The sequence below is a fragment of the Coenobita brevimanus genome, chromosome 57 (assembly GCF_032717465.1).
Source record: "Coenobita brevimanus isolate Jiangsu-jjx chromosome 57, ASM3271746v2, whole genome shotgun sequence".
Lineage (NCBI taxonomy): Eukaryota > Metazoa > Arthropoda > Malacostraca > Decapoda > Coenobitidae > Coenobita > Coenobita brevimanus.
This window is the reverse complement of record NC_137010.1, coordinates 29,511,567-29,528,164: the sequence shown is the minus strand read 5'-3', so window position 1 is coordinate 29,528,164 and position 16,598 is coordinate 29,511,567. Positions and strand designations below refer to the sequence as shown.

The 16,598-nt window shown below is 40.2% G+C and overlaps 1 protein-coding gene across 1 annotated transcript in view; it reads left to right on the top strand.

Moving 5' to 3' along the window:
* Positions 1-9,964, top strand: part of LOC145402131 (nucleolar complex protein 4 homolog) — a 146,311-nt gene extending 136,347 nt beyond the window's left edge. The window contains exons 11-13 of the mRNA XM_080274248.1: positions 1,409-1,569; positions 2,648-2,844; positions 8,996-9,964. Of these exons, the coding sequence (XP_080130374.1) occupies positions 1,409-1,569; positions 2,648-2,844; positions 8,996-9,115 (478 nt within the window). The 3' untranslated portion in view covers positions 9,116-9,964. The remainder of the gene's footprint in view (positions 1-1,408; positions 1,570-2,647; positions 2,845-8,995) is intronic.
* Positions 9,965-16,598: the final 6,634 nt, after the last annotated feature.

The following is a 16,598-nucleotide window of genomic DNA, read 5'->3' as shown; positions in this document are numbered from 1 at the left end:
ACATTTTAATGTGGCTAGATGAACTTATATTTCTCTGGGAAGGGCATGCATACCTGAGTGGATTCAAGAAAGATGCTGTTTTGCTAAAGATCTTGAATGATTGTGGAGTCCATTTACCTAATACAAACCTCAGCACGTTGCTTGTACATGTGAGTGGGTGTGGGTGGGTACAGGTGGGTGCATGCATGCATGTGGACTTATATACAGGGTTGACAGAGCGGGAAGGAAATGATTTTGTTTAGATAATGATGGTATGAGGGGCTGCACATAGAAATGGTGCTAACCGACATTTACTGCGAAATTCGTTGTATGACATATCACTATATTGACCCATTCTCTAATGGTTGTGGTTGGATGTTTCACCAAAACAACACTGAAAATAAGGTTGAAATGCTCATGAAGCAAGGTAGCTTTTTCACTCAATCAAAATTTTGGCCCCATGTGCCTGGTCTGGTAGTGTATGCGTATAGTAGCAGTGAAGTCTCCCAGCATCCTGGACCACACGTTTTCTGTCAGCCAGGATGGCCTGAGCCAATGATAACTCAGCCAGCCTAGCATTGCTCTCTGATTGACTGCCGGGCTATCGAGCGACAAGGTCAATGAAGTATTCCATGAGCACATTGTTTTGGTTAGTTGCCGGCTTTCCGCGTTTGATGACGACCTGGACCAGTTATGGACTATGATTATAGATTATGAATGACAACACAATACTACACTGTAGTGCTGGGTGGTGGGTAATGACATTCAGCTTCTACAGTCTAGAAGGATGATTTCAGTGCCAGTACATTCATACTGGTAATTATTGTTATTATTATTAATGTCAGTAATACACCATTCTAGATTGTCTAAGTGGCTGTAATATGGTTTTTCATTCTGATAATTATAATTATTATTACGATTATTATTATTATGAAAGTAGTAGTAGTATTATGCTTCTAACTTTTCCAAGTAACATCCTCTGTCACTTTCATCAATTTTATATTTGTTAATCAATCAGTAATCAAGTGAAATTATGTTCTGTGTCATTACAATAGGTAAACAACAACAACACTAACTATACCATGCTATTTTATTATTATTTGGTGCAGCAAATTTATCTCAAAGTTTTGCACTAATTTTGACAAATTGACATAAACTTCAAGGGTATTCATAAAAATCCTCACAAATTTAATTTATTTAAACGTCATTACTTCAAAGTAGATGCCTTAAATTCCATTGTGACCAAACATGATGGCACTGCCGTTAATAGTAAACAAAATCTAAAGAGTTAAAAGTCACCAAACTTTGAACACAGTTTGCTGCATTAATTATACTTGGCACTTCAGCACTGTTACTATGGGCAGCCCCTCATATATTTCCCTTGCATTGTTATGGTATAGAATTATAAAACAAAACTTTCACTTGCCAGGCATCTACCAGAGTATGTGATGGCAGCCTTCACAAAGCGTCTGAGCCGGCTGAGCCTGGTGGCGCCAACTCAATGTCTCGCACTCCTTATCAAGTTCATTGCAAACCTCCTAATCAGGTGTCAGGGGCTCCACAAACTCCTTCACAACCCCACTTCGACCAGTTAGTACCAGGCCCATTATTTTAAACACTTCTCACTTTACCACTTCTATAATGGAAGGCCTTGGAAGCAATTGACCTGCTAGAAATTTTGGAAAATTTTACCACTGTAGGAACTCCTCATTATTAGCTGCCTGGCCTCCTTTCTTCTTCTTCTTCCTTCTTTTTTCTTCTTCTTCTTCCCTCTTCTTTCTTCTTCTTCTTCTTCCCTCTTCTTCTTCTTCTTCTTGTTTCTTCTTCCTTCTTCTTCTTTCTTTGTCTTCTTCCTTCTTCTTCTTCTTCTTCTTCCTTCCTTCGTCTTCTTCTTCCTTCCTTCGTCTTCTTCTTCCTTCTTCTTCTGTCTTCTTTCTTCTTTTTCTTCTTCTGTCTTCTTCTTCTTTTTCTTCTTCTGTCTTCTTCTTCTTCTGTCTTCTTCTGTCTTCTTCTTCTTCTGTCTTCTTCTTCTTCTTCTTCTTCCTTCTTCTTCTTCTTCCTTCTTCTTCTTTCTTCTTCTTCCTTCTTCTTCTTTCTTCTTTTTCTTCCTTCTTCTTCTTCCTTCTTCTTCTTCTTCCTTCTTCTTCTTCTTCTTCCTTCTTCTTCTTTCTTCTTCTTCCTTCTTCTTCTTCTTCTTCCTTCTTCTTCTTTCTTCTTCTTCTTTCTTCTTCTTCTTTCTTCTTCTTTCTTCTTCTTCTTCCTTCTTCATCTTCTTCTTCTTCTTCCTTCTTCTTCTTCTTTCTTTTTCTTCTTCTTTCTTCTTCTTCTTTTTGTTCTTCTTCTTCTTTGTCTTCATCTTCTTTCTTTCTTTCCTCCTCCTCCTCCTCTTCTTCTTCTTCTTTCTTCTAAATTAAAGCAAAAAAATGCCCATCAGCTTCGCATTGGTATGCAGCTGAATTGTCAGTTTACCCATGGAAGATGTGATGATATTGGAGAACACATTCCATAATTATAATGAGGGCTGCTTGTAATGTTATTGTAAAATTTTCTCTCTTCACCTCGTGTACTAGAAGGCTTAAAAAATTATTGAATTGCTGGAATATTGAAACACTTGTACAATATCAGGAACATGTATGTCAGTTGTGAGATACCTCCTGTTTTCATACAGACCTGGATAATGACCCATATGACCCAAATGAGAAAGAACCAAGCAAGTGCCGAGCAAATGAGAGCAGCCTGTGGGAGGTGGCAACCTTGCAGAACCATGCATTACCATATGTAGCCAAGGCTGCCGGATTTATTAACCGCAACTTGCCCATGGTAGAATATGACATCTCTGAATATGTTGAAAATACTTACGATGAGGTGAGTGCTTTGCTGTTGTATCCATATACAATAGGTCTAATATATATGGTATGTCTACAGTATGTACCGTACCTCTTTACTGTTCTACAGTTAGGCCTTGTTTAAATTGATTTCACTTTATTTCATTATTAAGTTGCTCATGGATAAGCACCATCTCAACATAATATATTTAAGTTACTGATAAATGAACACCTTTTCTCATTATCAAGTTGCTGATGAATGAACACCTTCTCTACATTATTAAGTTAATGATGAATGAACACCTTTTCTCATTATCAAGTTGTTGATGAATGAACACCTTTTCTTCAGTCATGATCCATCATAAGTTTTTCTGAAGTCAGAAATGAGTTTTTGTGCTTTTAGCTCTTCATTCATTAGCCATAAGCATGCTTCAATTAAATTTGCTTCATGTAAAGTAATGGTAGCATTTTTGCCTGCACACAACCAAGACTTTAAGAGCGGACTGCATCTGTTTGTGATTTTTTTTGTCTGCCCTTCGATCTGTCAGTCCTTAATACATATCTTTGACCTTAGATTTACATAGATTTAAGTTCTCAGTATATGGTGTCTTTATTGTCATTATTATGTCACAGGTGTATCGTAAGATGTTGCAGTCTTTGAACATTAGGACAAACAAGGAAAGAGGACTGAATGCATCAGAACAGACTTCGCAGAATGTGTAGAGACGTGTTGTTATCTGAATTACCGGTTTATGATCTGTGCAGGAGGGGGAAGCTGAAGATAGTTCCATTGCAAGAGTTATGAGTGGATAGTAGAAGTTTTGGGAACTGTTCTCTCACTTGGTGTTTAGGGGACTCTCCCTTTACACAAGGTGAAGACTGATTTTGGTTGTTTGAGAAGTTGAGTGTTTAATGGTAGTGAAATATGGATAGTAAGGTAGGAGGATGTGTAGGTTTGGGTGTACAAAGATGAGGATGGCTGGATGGATGTGTAGTGCTTCCCTGAATGGCGGAATTGTTAATGAGCATATAATGAACTGACAGAGAACTAGTAATGTGATGTGAATATTGGTGTGCATCAGCGGTCAGTCTTGAGCCCCTTATTGTTTATTATGGTACTTGAAGCCCTCTCATGCAACTTCAGAAATGGACTCCTATGGGAGATGTATACTGATGATTTGGTGTTGATTGCAGGGAATGAAAGGGAGGCAGAGGAAAGATTTAGGAAATGGAGAGATGGTATGGGGTACAAGGGCTTAAAAGGAAATGCAGATAAAACAAAAGTGGTGGTATCTAGGGCTGGGGGCAGTACTGTTAAAGAAGAGGGGGAATGGTCATGTGTGATATGTCACAAGGGCATGGGAAGTAATTCCATATTGTGCAGTGTTTGTGATAAGTGGTGCATAAGAGATATATTCGTATTAGAGATAGACTGCGAAATAATTCTGATTTCACATGTGCAGTGTGTATGGGAAAACATGTGGAGATTGGATTGAACTTGCAGGTGAGTCTCTTGAGTGTGTGGAAGAGTTTTGTTATTTGGGAGACATGTTATGTGGTGGAGGTGGGGCCGGAGCTAGCGCTGTGGCTAGAATGAGGAGTGGTTGGAAGAAGTTCTTGGAGCTGTTACCTCTCCCGACATTGAGAGGGCTCTCCCTTCGTGCTAAAGGATCTTTGTATGCGGCATGTTTTAGGAGTGTAATGCTGTATGATGGTGAGATCTGGGCAGTAAAGGAAGAGGATATTCACATGCTCAAATGTACAGAAATGGCAGTGATTAGGTGGATGTGCAGTATGTCCCTGAGTGAGAGGCAGTGGAGGGGAGGAGGTGTAGGTTTATGATGAAAGCGTTGACAGGTAGGATGGGACTGGAGTGTATTGGTGTTGTGATGAGGAGGGGTAGATTGAAATGATTTGGGCATGTGGAAAGGATGGGGGATAATAATTGGGTGTAAAATGTGAGAAGTGTTAATCTTAGGGGTAGGGTAGCAAGAGGTAGACCGAAAAAGACTTGGGATGAAGTCATTGAGTATAACCCCAGGGATAAGGGACTAAATAGGGAAGCTGCCTGAGATCGAGCAGCATGGAGAACCGCCATTAGATGACCAAGACCAACCAATGCAAGCGTGATGGAGCCTTCAAAAATGAAATGAAATTAATTGATGTGTAGTGGGAGACTAAGGTGGTTTGGACATGTGAAGAGAATGGAGGATGAAAATTAGGCGATAAAGATAAATGAGTGTGATTTTTTTTTTTCTTCTTTTTTTTTAATGCTAGGAAGAAGGAACCAAAGGTAGAGCACCAATAGGTAGACCTTACAAGGGTTGGGATGAGGTCCTACTGTATGAGGTCCTACAGTATGAACTGAGAAGCTGCAAGAGATAAGGTAACAAAGGAAAGCTGCTGGTAAGTGAACAAGGCTGACACATGCAAACCTGTACAATGCCCGTCAAAAGGAAACCGCAAATGCAGGAAAATTATTGCCCATTATTATGCCACCATAAATAAAATAGTGATGGTAAAATTCTATCTATCTATTGCCAGTCGCCTCAATCCCGTTCAGGGTGGCCACAAACAAATCGCCTCCACTTCGCCCTGTCCCCCGCCATTTCACTGCACCACTCCCAACTCACACCCTTCTCTCTCATATACCTCTCCACCCCATCCCTCCATCTCATCCTCGGCCTCCCCTTCCCTCTTCCCCCCTCCACCTCACTCACATACATTCTCTTCATCAGCCTTTCACCCTCCATCCTCTCCACATGGCCAAACCACCTCAGTGTATTCCTCCTAACGCTTCCTATCACATCCACATCCACACCACAACGTTTCTTTATATCCTCATTTGTCAGCCTGTCTCTCCATGTGACTCCACAGGCTCCTCTTAAATAACTCATTTCCACTGCTCTCACTCTTGACTTATGTCCTTCCAGCAACGTCCAAGCTTCGCTTCCATACGTTAGAGTTCGTGTCACAATACTGTCATGTAGTAACTTTTTCACTTCCATGCTCACTTCCCTGCTTCTTATCACTGCTATCAAGGAACCAACAACCTTTCTTCCCTGCTGTACCCTTTCAAGCACTTCACCCTCCAACCTCCATCCTTACTCATCACACTACCCAAGTACTTAAACGTACTCACATTTTCCAATTCCCCACCATCCAACCTCGCTGTACATTCACTGACTTCACCTCTCTCAGAGACCATCACTTTACTCTTCCCTACATTCACCTTTAGATTCCGTTTCTTACACACTCTCCCAAACTCATCCACCAAGCCTTGCAGCTGTCCTTCGTCTTCACTGAACAACACAGTATCATCTGCAAACAACAGTACAGGGAGCTTCCAAACACTACCCTCTCTCACCAGGGCCACTCCAGCATCCACTACCCTACCTTGTACCTCTTTTATTACCCCATCCATGTACAGATTCAACAACCATGGAGACATGACACATCCCTGTTTGAACCCAACCTTCAAAGAGAAAAATTCACTCAGTTCACCTTCCACACGCACTGCAACCTTAGCACCATCATACATACTCTTCTCAGCATTCAGCAACTTCCCATCTACTCCATATATTCTTAATACTTTCCACAATCCTTGTCTATCCACCCTGTCATATGCTTTCTCCATTAGTGAAACATTTAGAAAACTTAAAACATATACTAAGAAGTACTTATGCCCATCTTGTTTTTGTCTACATCTGCGTCTACATCATCTAATCCTGTGTTGTCCCATGAGGAACATAGGAGCCCGGTGCTAGGCAAGTTGGTCCTGACATTTAAGACGAGAGTGACCAGCTTCACTCATCCCTGAGTGGCTTTATGTGAGCAGTAACCCCAACCACCCCATGGATATAAACCAACACTGGCTCTATCCGACTGGAGTGTCCTTACTACCCACTAAACCACCAGGTGCCATAAACCACCTAGTATAGTAAATGGTTTCCACCGATTAGTGTTCTTTCACTTTCATCCTTTACATATAATTACTTCTTTCCATTTTCACATCTAGATTTTCACACCTCATTCCAGAACAGTTTCCTACTTTCAGATTAATTTTCATTAATTTTTCTTCTTGGATCCTCATTTACCACCTCCTTTTCCACTTTATTGGTCTCTTTGCATGGTTCTTACTCTCATTGTACTCTCTTCTATCATTTGAGTTCCTTTCCTGCATCCAATCAAGCCACCTATTTTTACCACGCATTGATTTGGAATTCCTAACTGAATATTCCCAAAGTCCATTTCACAAGGTGTTCACCAATTCATTCATTCATTGTATCTGTTTCCTCCACTGCTTTAGTCTGGTATTCATCTGCCACTTCCTTGTTTCTAAGCTTCTCCATTTCTAGTCTTTCACCCAAACTACCCATCTCTCAGTCTGTCTCATTCATGTCAGCTTAACTTTGCATTGCATACCACATTCATATGATCAGATAGACCTCCTCATTGTCCTCTCATCATCCTCATACTCATGACATTCCGAAGTATCATTCTTTCCTTAAGCACATAATCAGTTAGAGTCCATTCAGCACTGTTTCTTTTCCCTCAGTACCAAATATATTTATGTGCATCTTTAGGCTTATGAGTTACAAATACACAACCTCATTTCCTGACACAGGTCTTTCAGTTGCCTTCACTTATCATTTTCCCCTGGTACACCATAAAGACCCATTATATTATTAACTGCACCAGGGTCAGCTCTCTCATTCAGATCACCCCTCATAAACATTGTGACTCCTGGACATCCGTTCAATCACTTCATCCAACTGATTCCAGAACCTGTCACTCTCTGACTCACCCCCATCATCACAAATTGCTTACACTACAATTACTGCCACTTTCACCCTCCTGAACTGGACCTTGACATAGATAAGTCTCGAGCTGACACATTTTAAATCTTTCATCACTACTATTGATGTCTTATTTTGGTCTGTGAGTACATTATGCTTAATATAAAAGTTATATTTTATGCCAAAGTATAAACAGGAATGTATAACCTTGACATAGATAAGTCTTGAGCTGACACATTTTAAATCTTTCATCACTACTATTGACATCTTATTTTGGTCTGTGAGTATATTATGCCTAATATAAAGTTATATTTTATGCCAGAGTATAAACTGGAATGTATACGTGTCCCTTGTTTATACAGATTATACACTGTTGTATAGGGTGATAGAAATGTTTGTGTACAATAGAAGACATAAGATGTAAGTGTGTGAGGTGTGAATTTGAGTTTAGCAATGTGAAGTATGGTAGAGTGTGATGTGGTAGTTTGTATTGTAACTGTAATGTAATAGTGTGTCTTTGACTGATGTCTGATGTATTAGTGTGTAATGTAATAGTGTGACTGATGTCTGATGTGCTAGTGTGTGATGCAATAGTGTGTGGAGTGACTGTGTGTTATGATAATGTGAGGTGTGCCTGTGATGTGGCAGTTTGAAGTGTGGAGGTGTATGATGTGTTGGTTGGTGGTGTGACTGTGTAAGGTGTGACCATGATGTGGTAATGTGGAGTGGCAGTGTGAGGTGTGATTGTGGTATGGCAATGTGTGTAATTACTGTGAGGTGTGATTGTGGAGTGAGTGACAGTGTGAATTGTGTTTGGAGTGACAGTATGAAGTGTGACTTTATTATGCAAAAGTGGATGATATGGCAGTGTGTGGTATGACAATATGATTTGTGACTATGTGATGTGGTGGTATTTGGTGTCACAGTGTGATGTGTGACCATGTGGTATGTGTGTGATGTGGCATTGTGAGATGTGGTAGTATTTGGAGTGGTAGTGTGAAGTGTGGCAGCTTGAGTGGAGTGATAGTGTGAGAAGTAGTCATGTGGTAATGTAAGATTTAGTCATCTGTGAAGTTACTATGTGTGGTGTCATTGAAGTGTGGCAGTGTGTGTTATGACTGTGGTTTGGAATTGTGAGGTGCGATAGTATGTGAACTGATGGTGTGGGATGTGAATGTGATGTTGCAGTGTAAGATGTGGATGTGTGTGAAATGACAGTGTGGTGTGGTGTTTGATGTGTGGTAGCATGAGATAGGGTTGTATATTTTTGAACACTGTGACATTTCTAGTACGGTACACTGTATATCAATAAATCAATGTAGTACGATAAGGCACAGTATACTTATGAGTTCCAATGAGTCAGGCACATGAAAACCTTTGCCTTTGTTGCAGATTTTTGAGCGCAACTGCAAATTGATGGTGCGAGACAACGTGCCTACAACCTTCCACAAACCTCAGGGCTTGTTTGCATACAATGATGATCACATGTCGAGTAATTGGAGTCTAGTTTGAGGCAGTCGAAGCAAAACAGTATGTTAAGATGTTGCTGAGGTAGTGTACAGCACTATAAAGTAATACCTCAGTATTCTGTTCCTCCAGTTCATTATTCTGATCTTCTGTTATTCTGTTGTTGGAAAGCTGCTACTGTATAAGGTAAACCACTGTTCACATATGCGAACATGGAAAACGGACATTAATGCCTTTTGATGATGATGAGGAGGATCATGGGTCCTATAAAGCCATATGTTGCAGTTTATATAAGTGATGATGGGTATTAAAAAATCAAGAATTGTAGCTTATTTACCTTGCCTTCTGAGCTTGATTGATTTTATTTGGATACACTTGTTTTATGAAAGGTAGTGTAGCCTGAAATTACATCTTAAATTTTAAAAGGCATACAGTATTGATGTGCGGTCAGCAAAGCACTGTCCTATTGTTTATAAATCATCATCATTATCTTTGTCTTTGTTGTTGTTATTAATAATTGCCACATGGAAATTCGGTGAGTAGAACCCAGAAATATAGAAAGGTTTGCATAGAAGAAGGAAAATTACTGTAGTAAAGCCACAACAGAGTGCTGAGTTAACATTTTCAGGCTCTTGTGACTCAGCTGAATATTATCATCCTGCACAAAGAATAGAGTATTAAAATTTTCCCGATCATGAAATAATTAATGGTGACAGTATGAACATTTTAGGCTTTTATTACTTGCTCTCAGCTTAACAAAATGGTATTGTTTTAAGCAGAATTAGTGTCAAGAAAAGACAGTCATGACTGGGTTAAAATGGGCAATTTAGTCACACACTCATCATTCATTGTGTACTGAGCAAAGTATTTTATTTTCGTTTTGTATAAATTACGTCAGAGTGTGACAGCATGTTTAGAATGTAAGTAAAGTTTTTGTTAGTATAAAATAATAAAGTACCTGATAGTTGATATGAACCACTTCCTAATTAAAGAGTTGTGATTTCAAACATATGAATTAAGACTTTGTAATCATCGATGATCACAGAGCTGAAAGTGAGGAGAACCAGGAGTATAAGCTAAGGATGTGAATGATATAGTGTTGGAAGTGGAAAAGCAAACTTTGCCACAAGAATGGAAGAGGGCAAATGTAGTACCAATTTATAAGGGAGGAAACAGGGAAGAACCCCTGAATTATAGACCAGTGTCTCTAACCAGCATGGTCACAAAATTGTGTGAGAGAATCCTGAAAGACAGATGGATAAAATATCTAGAAGAGATGAATATTTTGGCTGAATGTCAGTTGGGATTCAGTAGTGGAAGGTCATGTGTTTCTAACTTGTTGAGCTTTTACTCAAGAGCGATTGACGTGGTACAGGAGAGAGATGGTTGGGTGGATTGTGTGTACTTAGACTTAGAGAAGGCCTTTGACAAGGTACCTCATAAGAGACTAATGTGGAAATTAGAATATATAGGAGGACTGAAGGGGAAACTCCTGGAATGGATGAGAGACTTTTTGAGAGACAGACAAATGAGGACAGTAATAAAGGATAGGATGTCTGGATGGAGGGAAGTAACAAGTGGAGTCCTTCAAGGCTCGGTGTTGGCGCCAGTAATGTTCCTGATTTACGTAAATGATGTGGTAGATGGAGTGAACAGTTATGCAAGTCTGTTTGCTGATGATGTAAAGATCTTGAGAAAGGTAGAGGTTGAGGAGGATTGTAAAATGCTGCAGGAGGATCTGAATAGGATACATGATTGGAGCCGGACGTGGGAAATGAAATTTAATGTAAAGAAATGTAAAATATTGGAAATGGGTAAAAGTACCAGGAGGCCATCACAGAATTATTCGTTGGGTAATGAATTAATCACAAAAATGAGAGAAGAGAAAGATTGGGGAGTGCTGGTTCAAGATAGTTTGTCACCAGAAAAGCACATTAACAAGATAGTTGGAGAGACTTATAAACTCTTGACTAACATAAGAGTAGCATTTCATTACATGGATGAGATGATGGAAAAATCGATAGTGGCCATGATCTGCCCCAGGTTAGAATATGCAGCGGTAGTGTGGTCCCCACACAAAAAGAAAGATATAAACAAGATTGAGAGAATACAAAGAACAGCAACCAAGATGGTCCCCAGTCTGACAGACCTGTCATACAGAGAGAGGCTGGAAAAGCTGGATTTGCCTTCCTTAGAGGAAAGGAGAAAGAGGGGAGACATAATTGCAGTGTTCAGGACCATGGTGGGAGTAGATAAAATTGACAAAGAAGATCTGTTTTTATGGGATAAGAGAGCAACAAGAGGACACAGAATGAAATTGAAAAAGTCAAGCTGCTTGAAGGATATCAAGAAATATAGCTTTCCTTACAGTAGTATAGACTTATGGAATAGCCTGGACAAAGAGATCGTCCAGTCTAAAAACTTAAACGAGTTTAAAGCTAAATTTGACTTATTGGGAAACAGCGACGGGAACCCACAAGCATAGCACATTTCGTGTGTATCATAATTAGGTATATTAGGTAAATACATGAGTATTTGGAACGACTTAGACGAAAAGGCTGTGCAGGAGAAAAATATTCATGAGTGTAAAGGTAGACTAGATAAATGTGGAAATGGAGACAGGACAACACGAGCATTGCTCAATTCCTGTATACTACAAATAGGTAAATATAAATAGGTAAATACATCATCTAATCATGTGTTGCCTCATGAGGAGCGTAGGAGCCCGAGGCTAGGCAAGTTGTTCCTGACATTTAAGATGAGAGTGACCAGCCTCACTCATCCCTGAGTGGTATTACATGAGCAGTAAACCCCAACCACCCCTTGGATATAAACCTGCACCGGCTCAGTCCGACTGGAGTGCTTTAATTACCCACCAAACCACCAGGCGCCATAATTTGGTCATTTGGTTACCACCCAGCATAGTAAATGGTTTCATGGTTTACAGGAAGCCATCTGGCTTGTCACTCAGTGTAGACACCTGTAGACAGGAAAGAAGGAAGAAAGCGAGGAAATGGCAGCCACCCAAGAGCACCACTACATCGAGTGAGTGGATAGTAAGCTCCCCCACCTACCACAATATTATAAGTTTATTTCAGTTTTCCATGTTGAAATGAGGTTAGGAGGTCCAGAAGAAGGTTCTTTGATTGCTGGGTTATGATTAGGAAAAAGAAAATTTCAGGTATAGTCTTCCAACTTCACACCCCTGTCTCTTGTGCTGTAGGAGTGATTAGGTAGTTTGAAGCATAGGTGTCTTTACATGTACCGTACTGTACATAATATGTACTGTTGGCAGTATATGAACCTGGTACAGTATATGAGCGAAGCTTGGGTCTGGCAGTTGGTACGCTTGCAGCCTGTGATGTATTCACACATCTGTTGTGTCTGGGAGGATGAATGAATGGGTTGCCAATCACTGGTCAGACTGACATGTAGATATGAATCATAGAGGACTGTAGTATAAGTAACCATACGTACGAGTGTTTTCTCTTAATGTCGTAGCACATTTAGTTGATATATAAACTGCAGCTGCAATGAGAATCAAATGATATTAAGAGGTTTCATATCATTGACTGATCCAGTGGGTGTTCACTCAACCTTAAAAATCACTGATGTCTTGCATTGTTAGACAGTGGAGATCCTCTTTATCAATGCTTTATTTGATACAAAAATCAAATAATTTCCTTTAGCTATATAATGACATACCCTAATCTGTTTGTAAAGTTAATACGTCATATGCAGATGTGGTCACTGTCCGCCACCGCCATCAGAAAACGTAATCTTCCCATCCCTTTCTGTCAGCTTATTATTGCTGGAAACTCACTCCCATCTTCCTCTCTCCCACTCCCTTCCCTGAACCCCCTACCCCTCTCACTCCCCCCTTCCCCCTCTAAACACCCAATTCCTTTCCCTCCCTCACTTCCCACTGACTGAGGAAAGTGGAGGTTGCAAAATCTGCTCTCCTCACATCTTAAACCCACAGTGGTTATAGGAGGTCAATAAGCTGTTATTAAGACACACACACACACACACACACACACACACAAATCTAGTTCTACTTCTTGCAGATTTTTCTTTGTTAACCCCTCCATGGCCAAAGGCCCAGAATTTTCCGTGCATGCCAGGCAGACGCTGGGGCCATTTTTTGAAGTTTCAAAAATTGATTTTTTTTTTTCTTGCCATATTGAAGAGAAAGTTCAGACACACCTAACAGTGCAAATCCCAGCTTCCTAGACCCATTCTGTGGCTTGCGGTGGAGCGCGAAAGTTGCAGAAATATCGGTAACCGATATCCGCCACCCAGGGGCTCTGCCGCAGTACAGTTTCGCAGGTTATTTATTTACTTTTTTACCTCCCAAAATAATCCGAATGGTGCTGAAATGTTGCGCATATATGAGATATGATGATAGTGAATGATTTCAGTATATAATATGTTAGGAAAGGCTGGAAAAAATATTATGAATATTTTTTCACCTTTTTGATATATAGTATGTTTATGGTAGTTTCAAGTTATTTGTTATGTTATTGTTGTACCCATGCTTGGAAAAGGGAGTGAAGGGTTAAATTTTCAGTCCTAAATGAGAAAATTGCCCGTCCTCCAACGCTAGGCTCTCCCACAGGAGATGAAAGTGGAGGGTCAGATCCGATTAGCAATACGGAAACTGAGTTGCAACTTCCAGCCCCCACACCGAATGCATGGCTAAAAATAGAATCGTAATGCAATTTCAAAGCTACAAATAAGTCCAACTATTACGAATACATAGACAAAGCAGAAATAAATGTGTTTACAAACGAGGGAAAACGTATTCTTTCCATAATGACACGTTCACCTTTCTCTATCATTTTACTTTGTTATTTTCGCAATATGTGTTGCTGCTTTGTAAACAGGGTGGTTGTATGTGTTTTGCAAGGGAGGAAAAAGATTATATTTTCTGTCTGGGTCAAGATAATGGGTGTAACTATGTGTTTTTAGGCATGGCCACGAGTGAAAAAATCGTACAGCCACACGTCATGACAGCAGGTGGTGAACTGACAGATGATATGTGAGAGGGTGAAGTGAAGGTCAGTCTCCCCCAGATGTTCGTTCACTTCTCGAAAGTTTTCACAGTTTTCTACAAGTCGCACTGCATCAAATGATCCAAACCATTACAACAAACCTGAGCAAATAGGTAAAGATTCCATGACAAAAATGTATTTTTCACATATTATCATGTCTTTTTTGTTTGTGCCTGTATTACTTCATAATCATAGTTAGGTGGTTGTGTGTGTTTTGCAAGAGAGGACAAAGATGATATTTTCTGCCTGGGTCTAGATAATGGGTGTAGTTTGCTTGTTTAGGCATGGCCAGGAGCGAAAAAATCGAAAATCCACTCATCACAGCAGCAGGCTCTGAACTGCTTGATGGGGTGTATGGGAGTGTAGTGTAGGTCAGTCTGAAGACATTCAGAATGTTCGTTCACTTCCCCCAAATTTTTGCAGTTTTTTATAGGCTGCGCTCAAACGACGCCTGTGGCCATTTATCGGTTAAACGTCAGTCGACACCAGCGGCCACAGAGGGGTTAATAAAGAATGTAAAAAATCAAAAGAAAAAAGAGACTTGTTGGGGAAGAGATACAGAAGACACAATAGTGAGAGGGCATATAACAACTATAAATGGGCAAGAAACGAATATACAAGAATAAGGAGAGAAGCCCAAAAACAGTTTGAGGAAGATATCATAAACAAAAGATAAAATACAATCCATTACGGATGAAGGGATCCTCTATACACGAGAGAAAAATATTTGTGAAGCACTAAATAAGTATTTCCAATCAGTTTTTATGAAAGGAAATAATTTTGAGAGGGATGATATGGAACATGCATGCCCAAACATATACTGATATCAGAAAAAGAAATACAGGAGGAGTTAAATAAATTAGACAAAGGAAAAGCAAATGGTCCAGACAGAATTTCTTGTTGGGTGCTACATGAATGTGCAAAGGAGTTAAGTAGACCATGATCTCTAATATTCAAGGAATTCTTGGGTCAAGGTAAACTACCTGATATTTGGAAGAAAGGAACCATTGTTCCCCTATTCAAGAAAGGGAATAGACAAAATCCACTCAACTACCAACCAGTATCATTAACCAGTGTTGTAAGATATTGGAAAAGCTGATATGGTAAGAAAAGTTTGGGTGAACCATCTAGAAGAACACAGTATCATAACAGAAAGGCAATTGGTTTCAGAAAGGGAAAATTATGTGTTACTAATCTGTTAAGCTACTATGACAGAGTTGCAGAAACATTACAGAAAAGAGAAGGGTGGGTGGACAGTATCTATTTAGATTTCAAGAATGCATTTGATAGAGTACCACACCAAAGACTTTTATGGAAACTGTACCATCAAGGAGGAATCCGAGGGAAACGGTGCTGTTGGAGCAAGATTTTCTCAGAAAATGGGAAATGAGAACAGTACTAAAGGAAAATTACTCATCATGCAGGGAGGTGACTAGCAGAGTTCCACAGGGCTCAGTGCTAGCACCAATTATGTATTTAGTGTGTATAAATGACAAAGATAGTAACACTGGAAATGAAAGCTATCTAAATATGTTTGCTGATGATGGAAAACTATCTATCTATCTATTGCCAGACACCTCAATCCCGTTTGGGGTGGCCACAAACAAATCGCCTCCACGTTGCTCTGTCCCCCGCCATTTCAGTGCGCCGCTCCCAGCTCACACCCCCCTCTCTCATATACCTCTCCACTCCATCCCTCCATCTCATCCTCAGCTTCCCCCTCCCTCTCCCCCCCTCCACCTCTCTCATATACACTCTCTTCATCAGTCTTTCACCCTCCATCCTCTCCACATGGCCAAATCACCTCAGTGTATTCCTCCTAACGCTTCCTATCACATCCACATCCACACCACAACGCTCCTTTATATCCTCATTTGTCAGCCTGTCTCTCCATGTGACTCCACAGGCTCCTCTTAAATAACTCATTTCCACTGCTCTCATTCTTGACTTATGTCCTTCCAGCAACGTCCAAGCTTCGCTACCATACGTTAGAGTTGGTATCACAATACTGTCATGTAGTAACTTTTTCACTTCCATGCTCACTTCCCTGCTTCTTATCACTGCTTTCAAGGAACCAGCAACCTTACTTCCCTGCTGCACCCTTTCAAGCACTTGACCCTCGAAACCTCCATCCTTACTTATCACACTACCCAAGTACTTAAACGTACTCACATTTTCCAATTCCTCACCATCCAATCTCGCTGTACATTCACTGACTTCACCTCTCTCAAAGACCATCACTTTACTCTTCCCTACATTCACCTTTAGATTCCGTTTCTTACACACTCTCCCAAACTCATCCACCAAGCCTTGCAGCTCTCCTTCGTCTTCACTGAACAACACAGTATCATCCGCAAACAACAGTACAGGGAGTTTCCAAACACTACCCTCTCTCACCAGGGCCTCTCCAACATCCACTACTCTATCTTGTACCTCTTTTATTACCCCATCCATGTACAGACTGAACAACCATG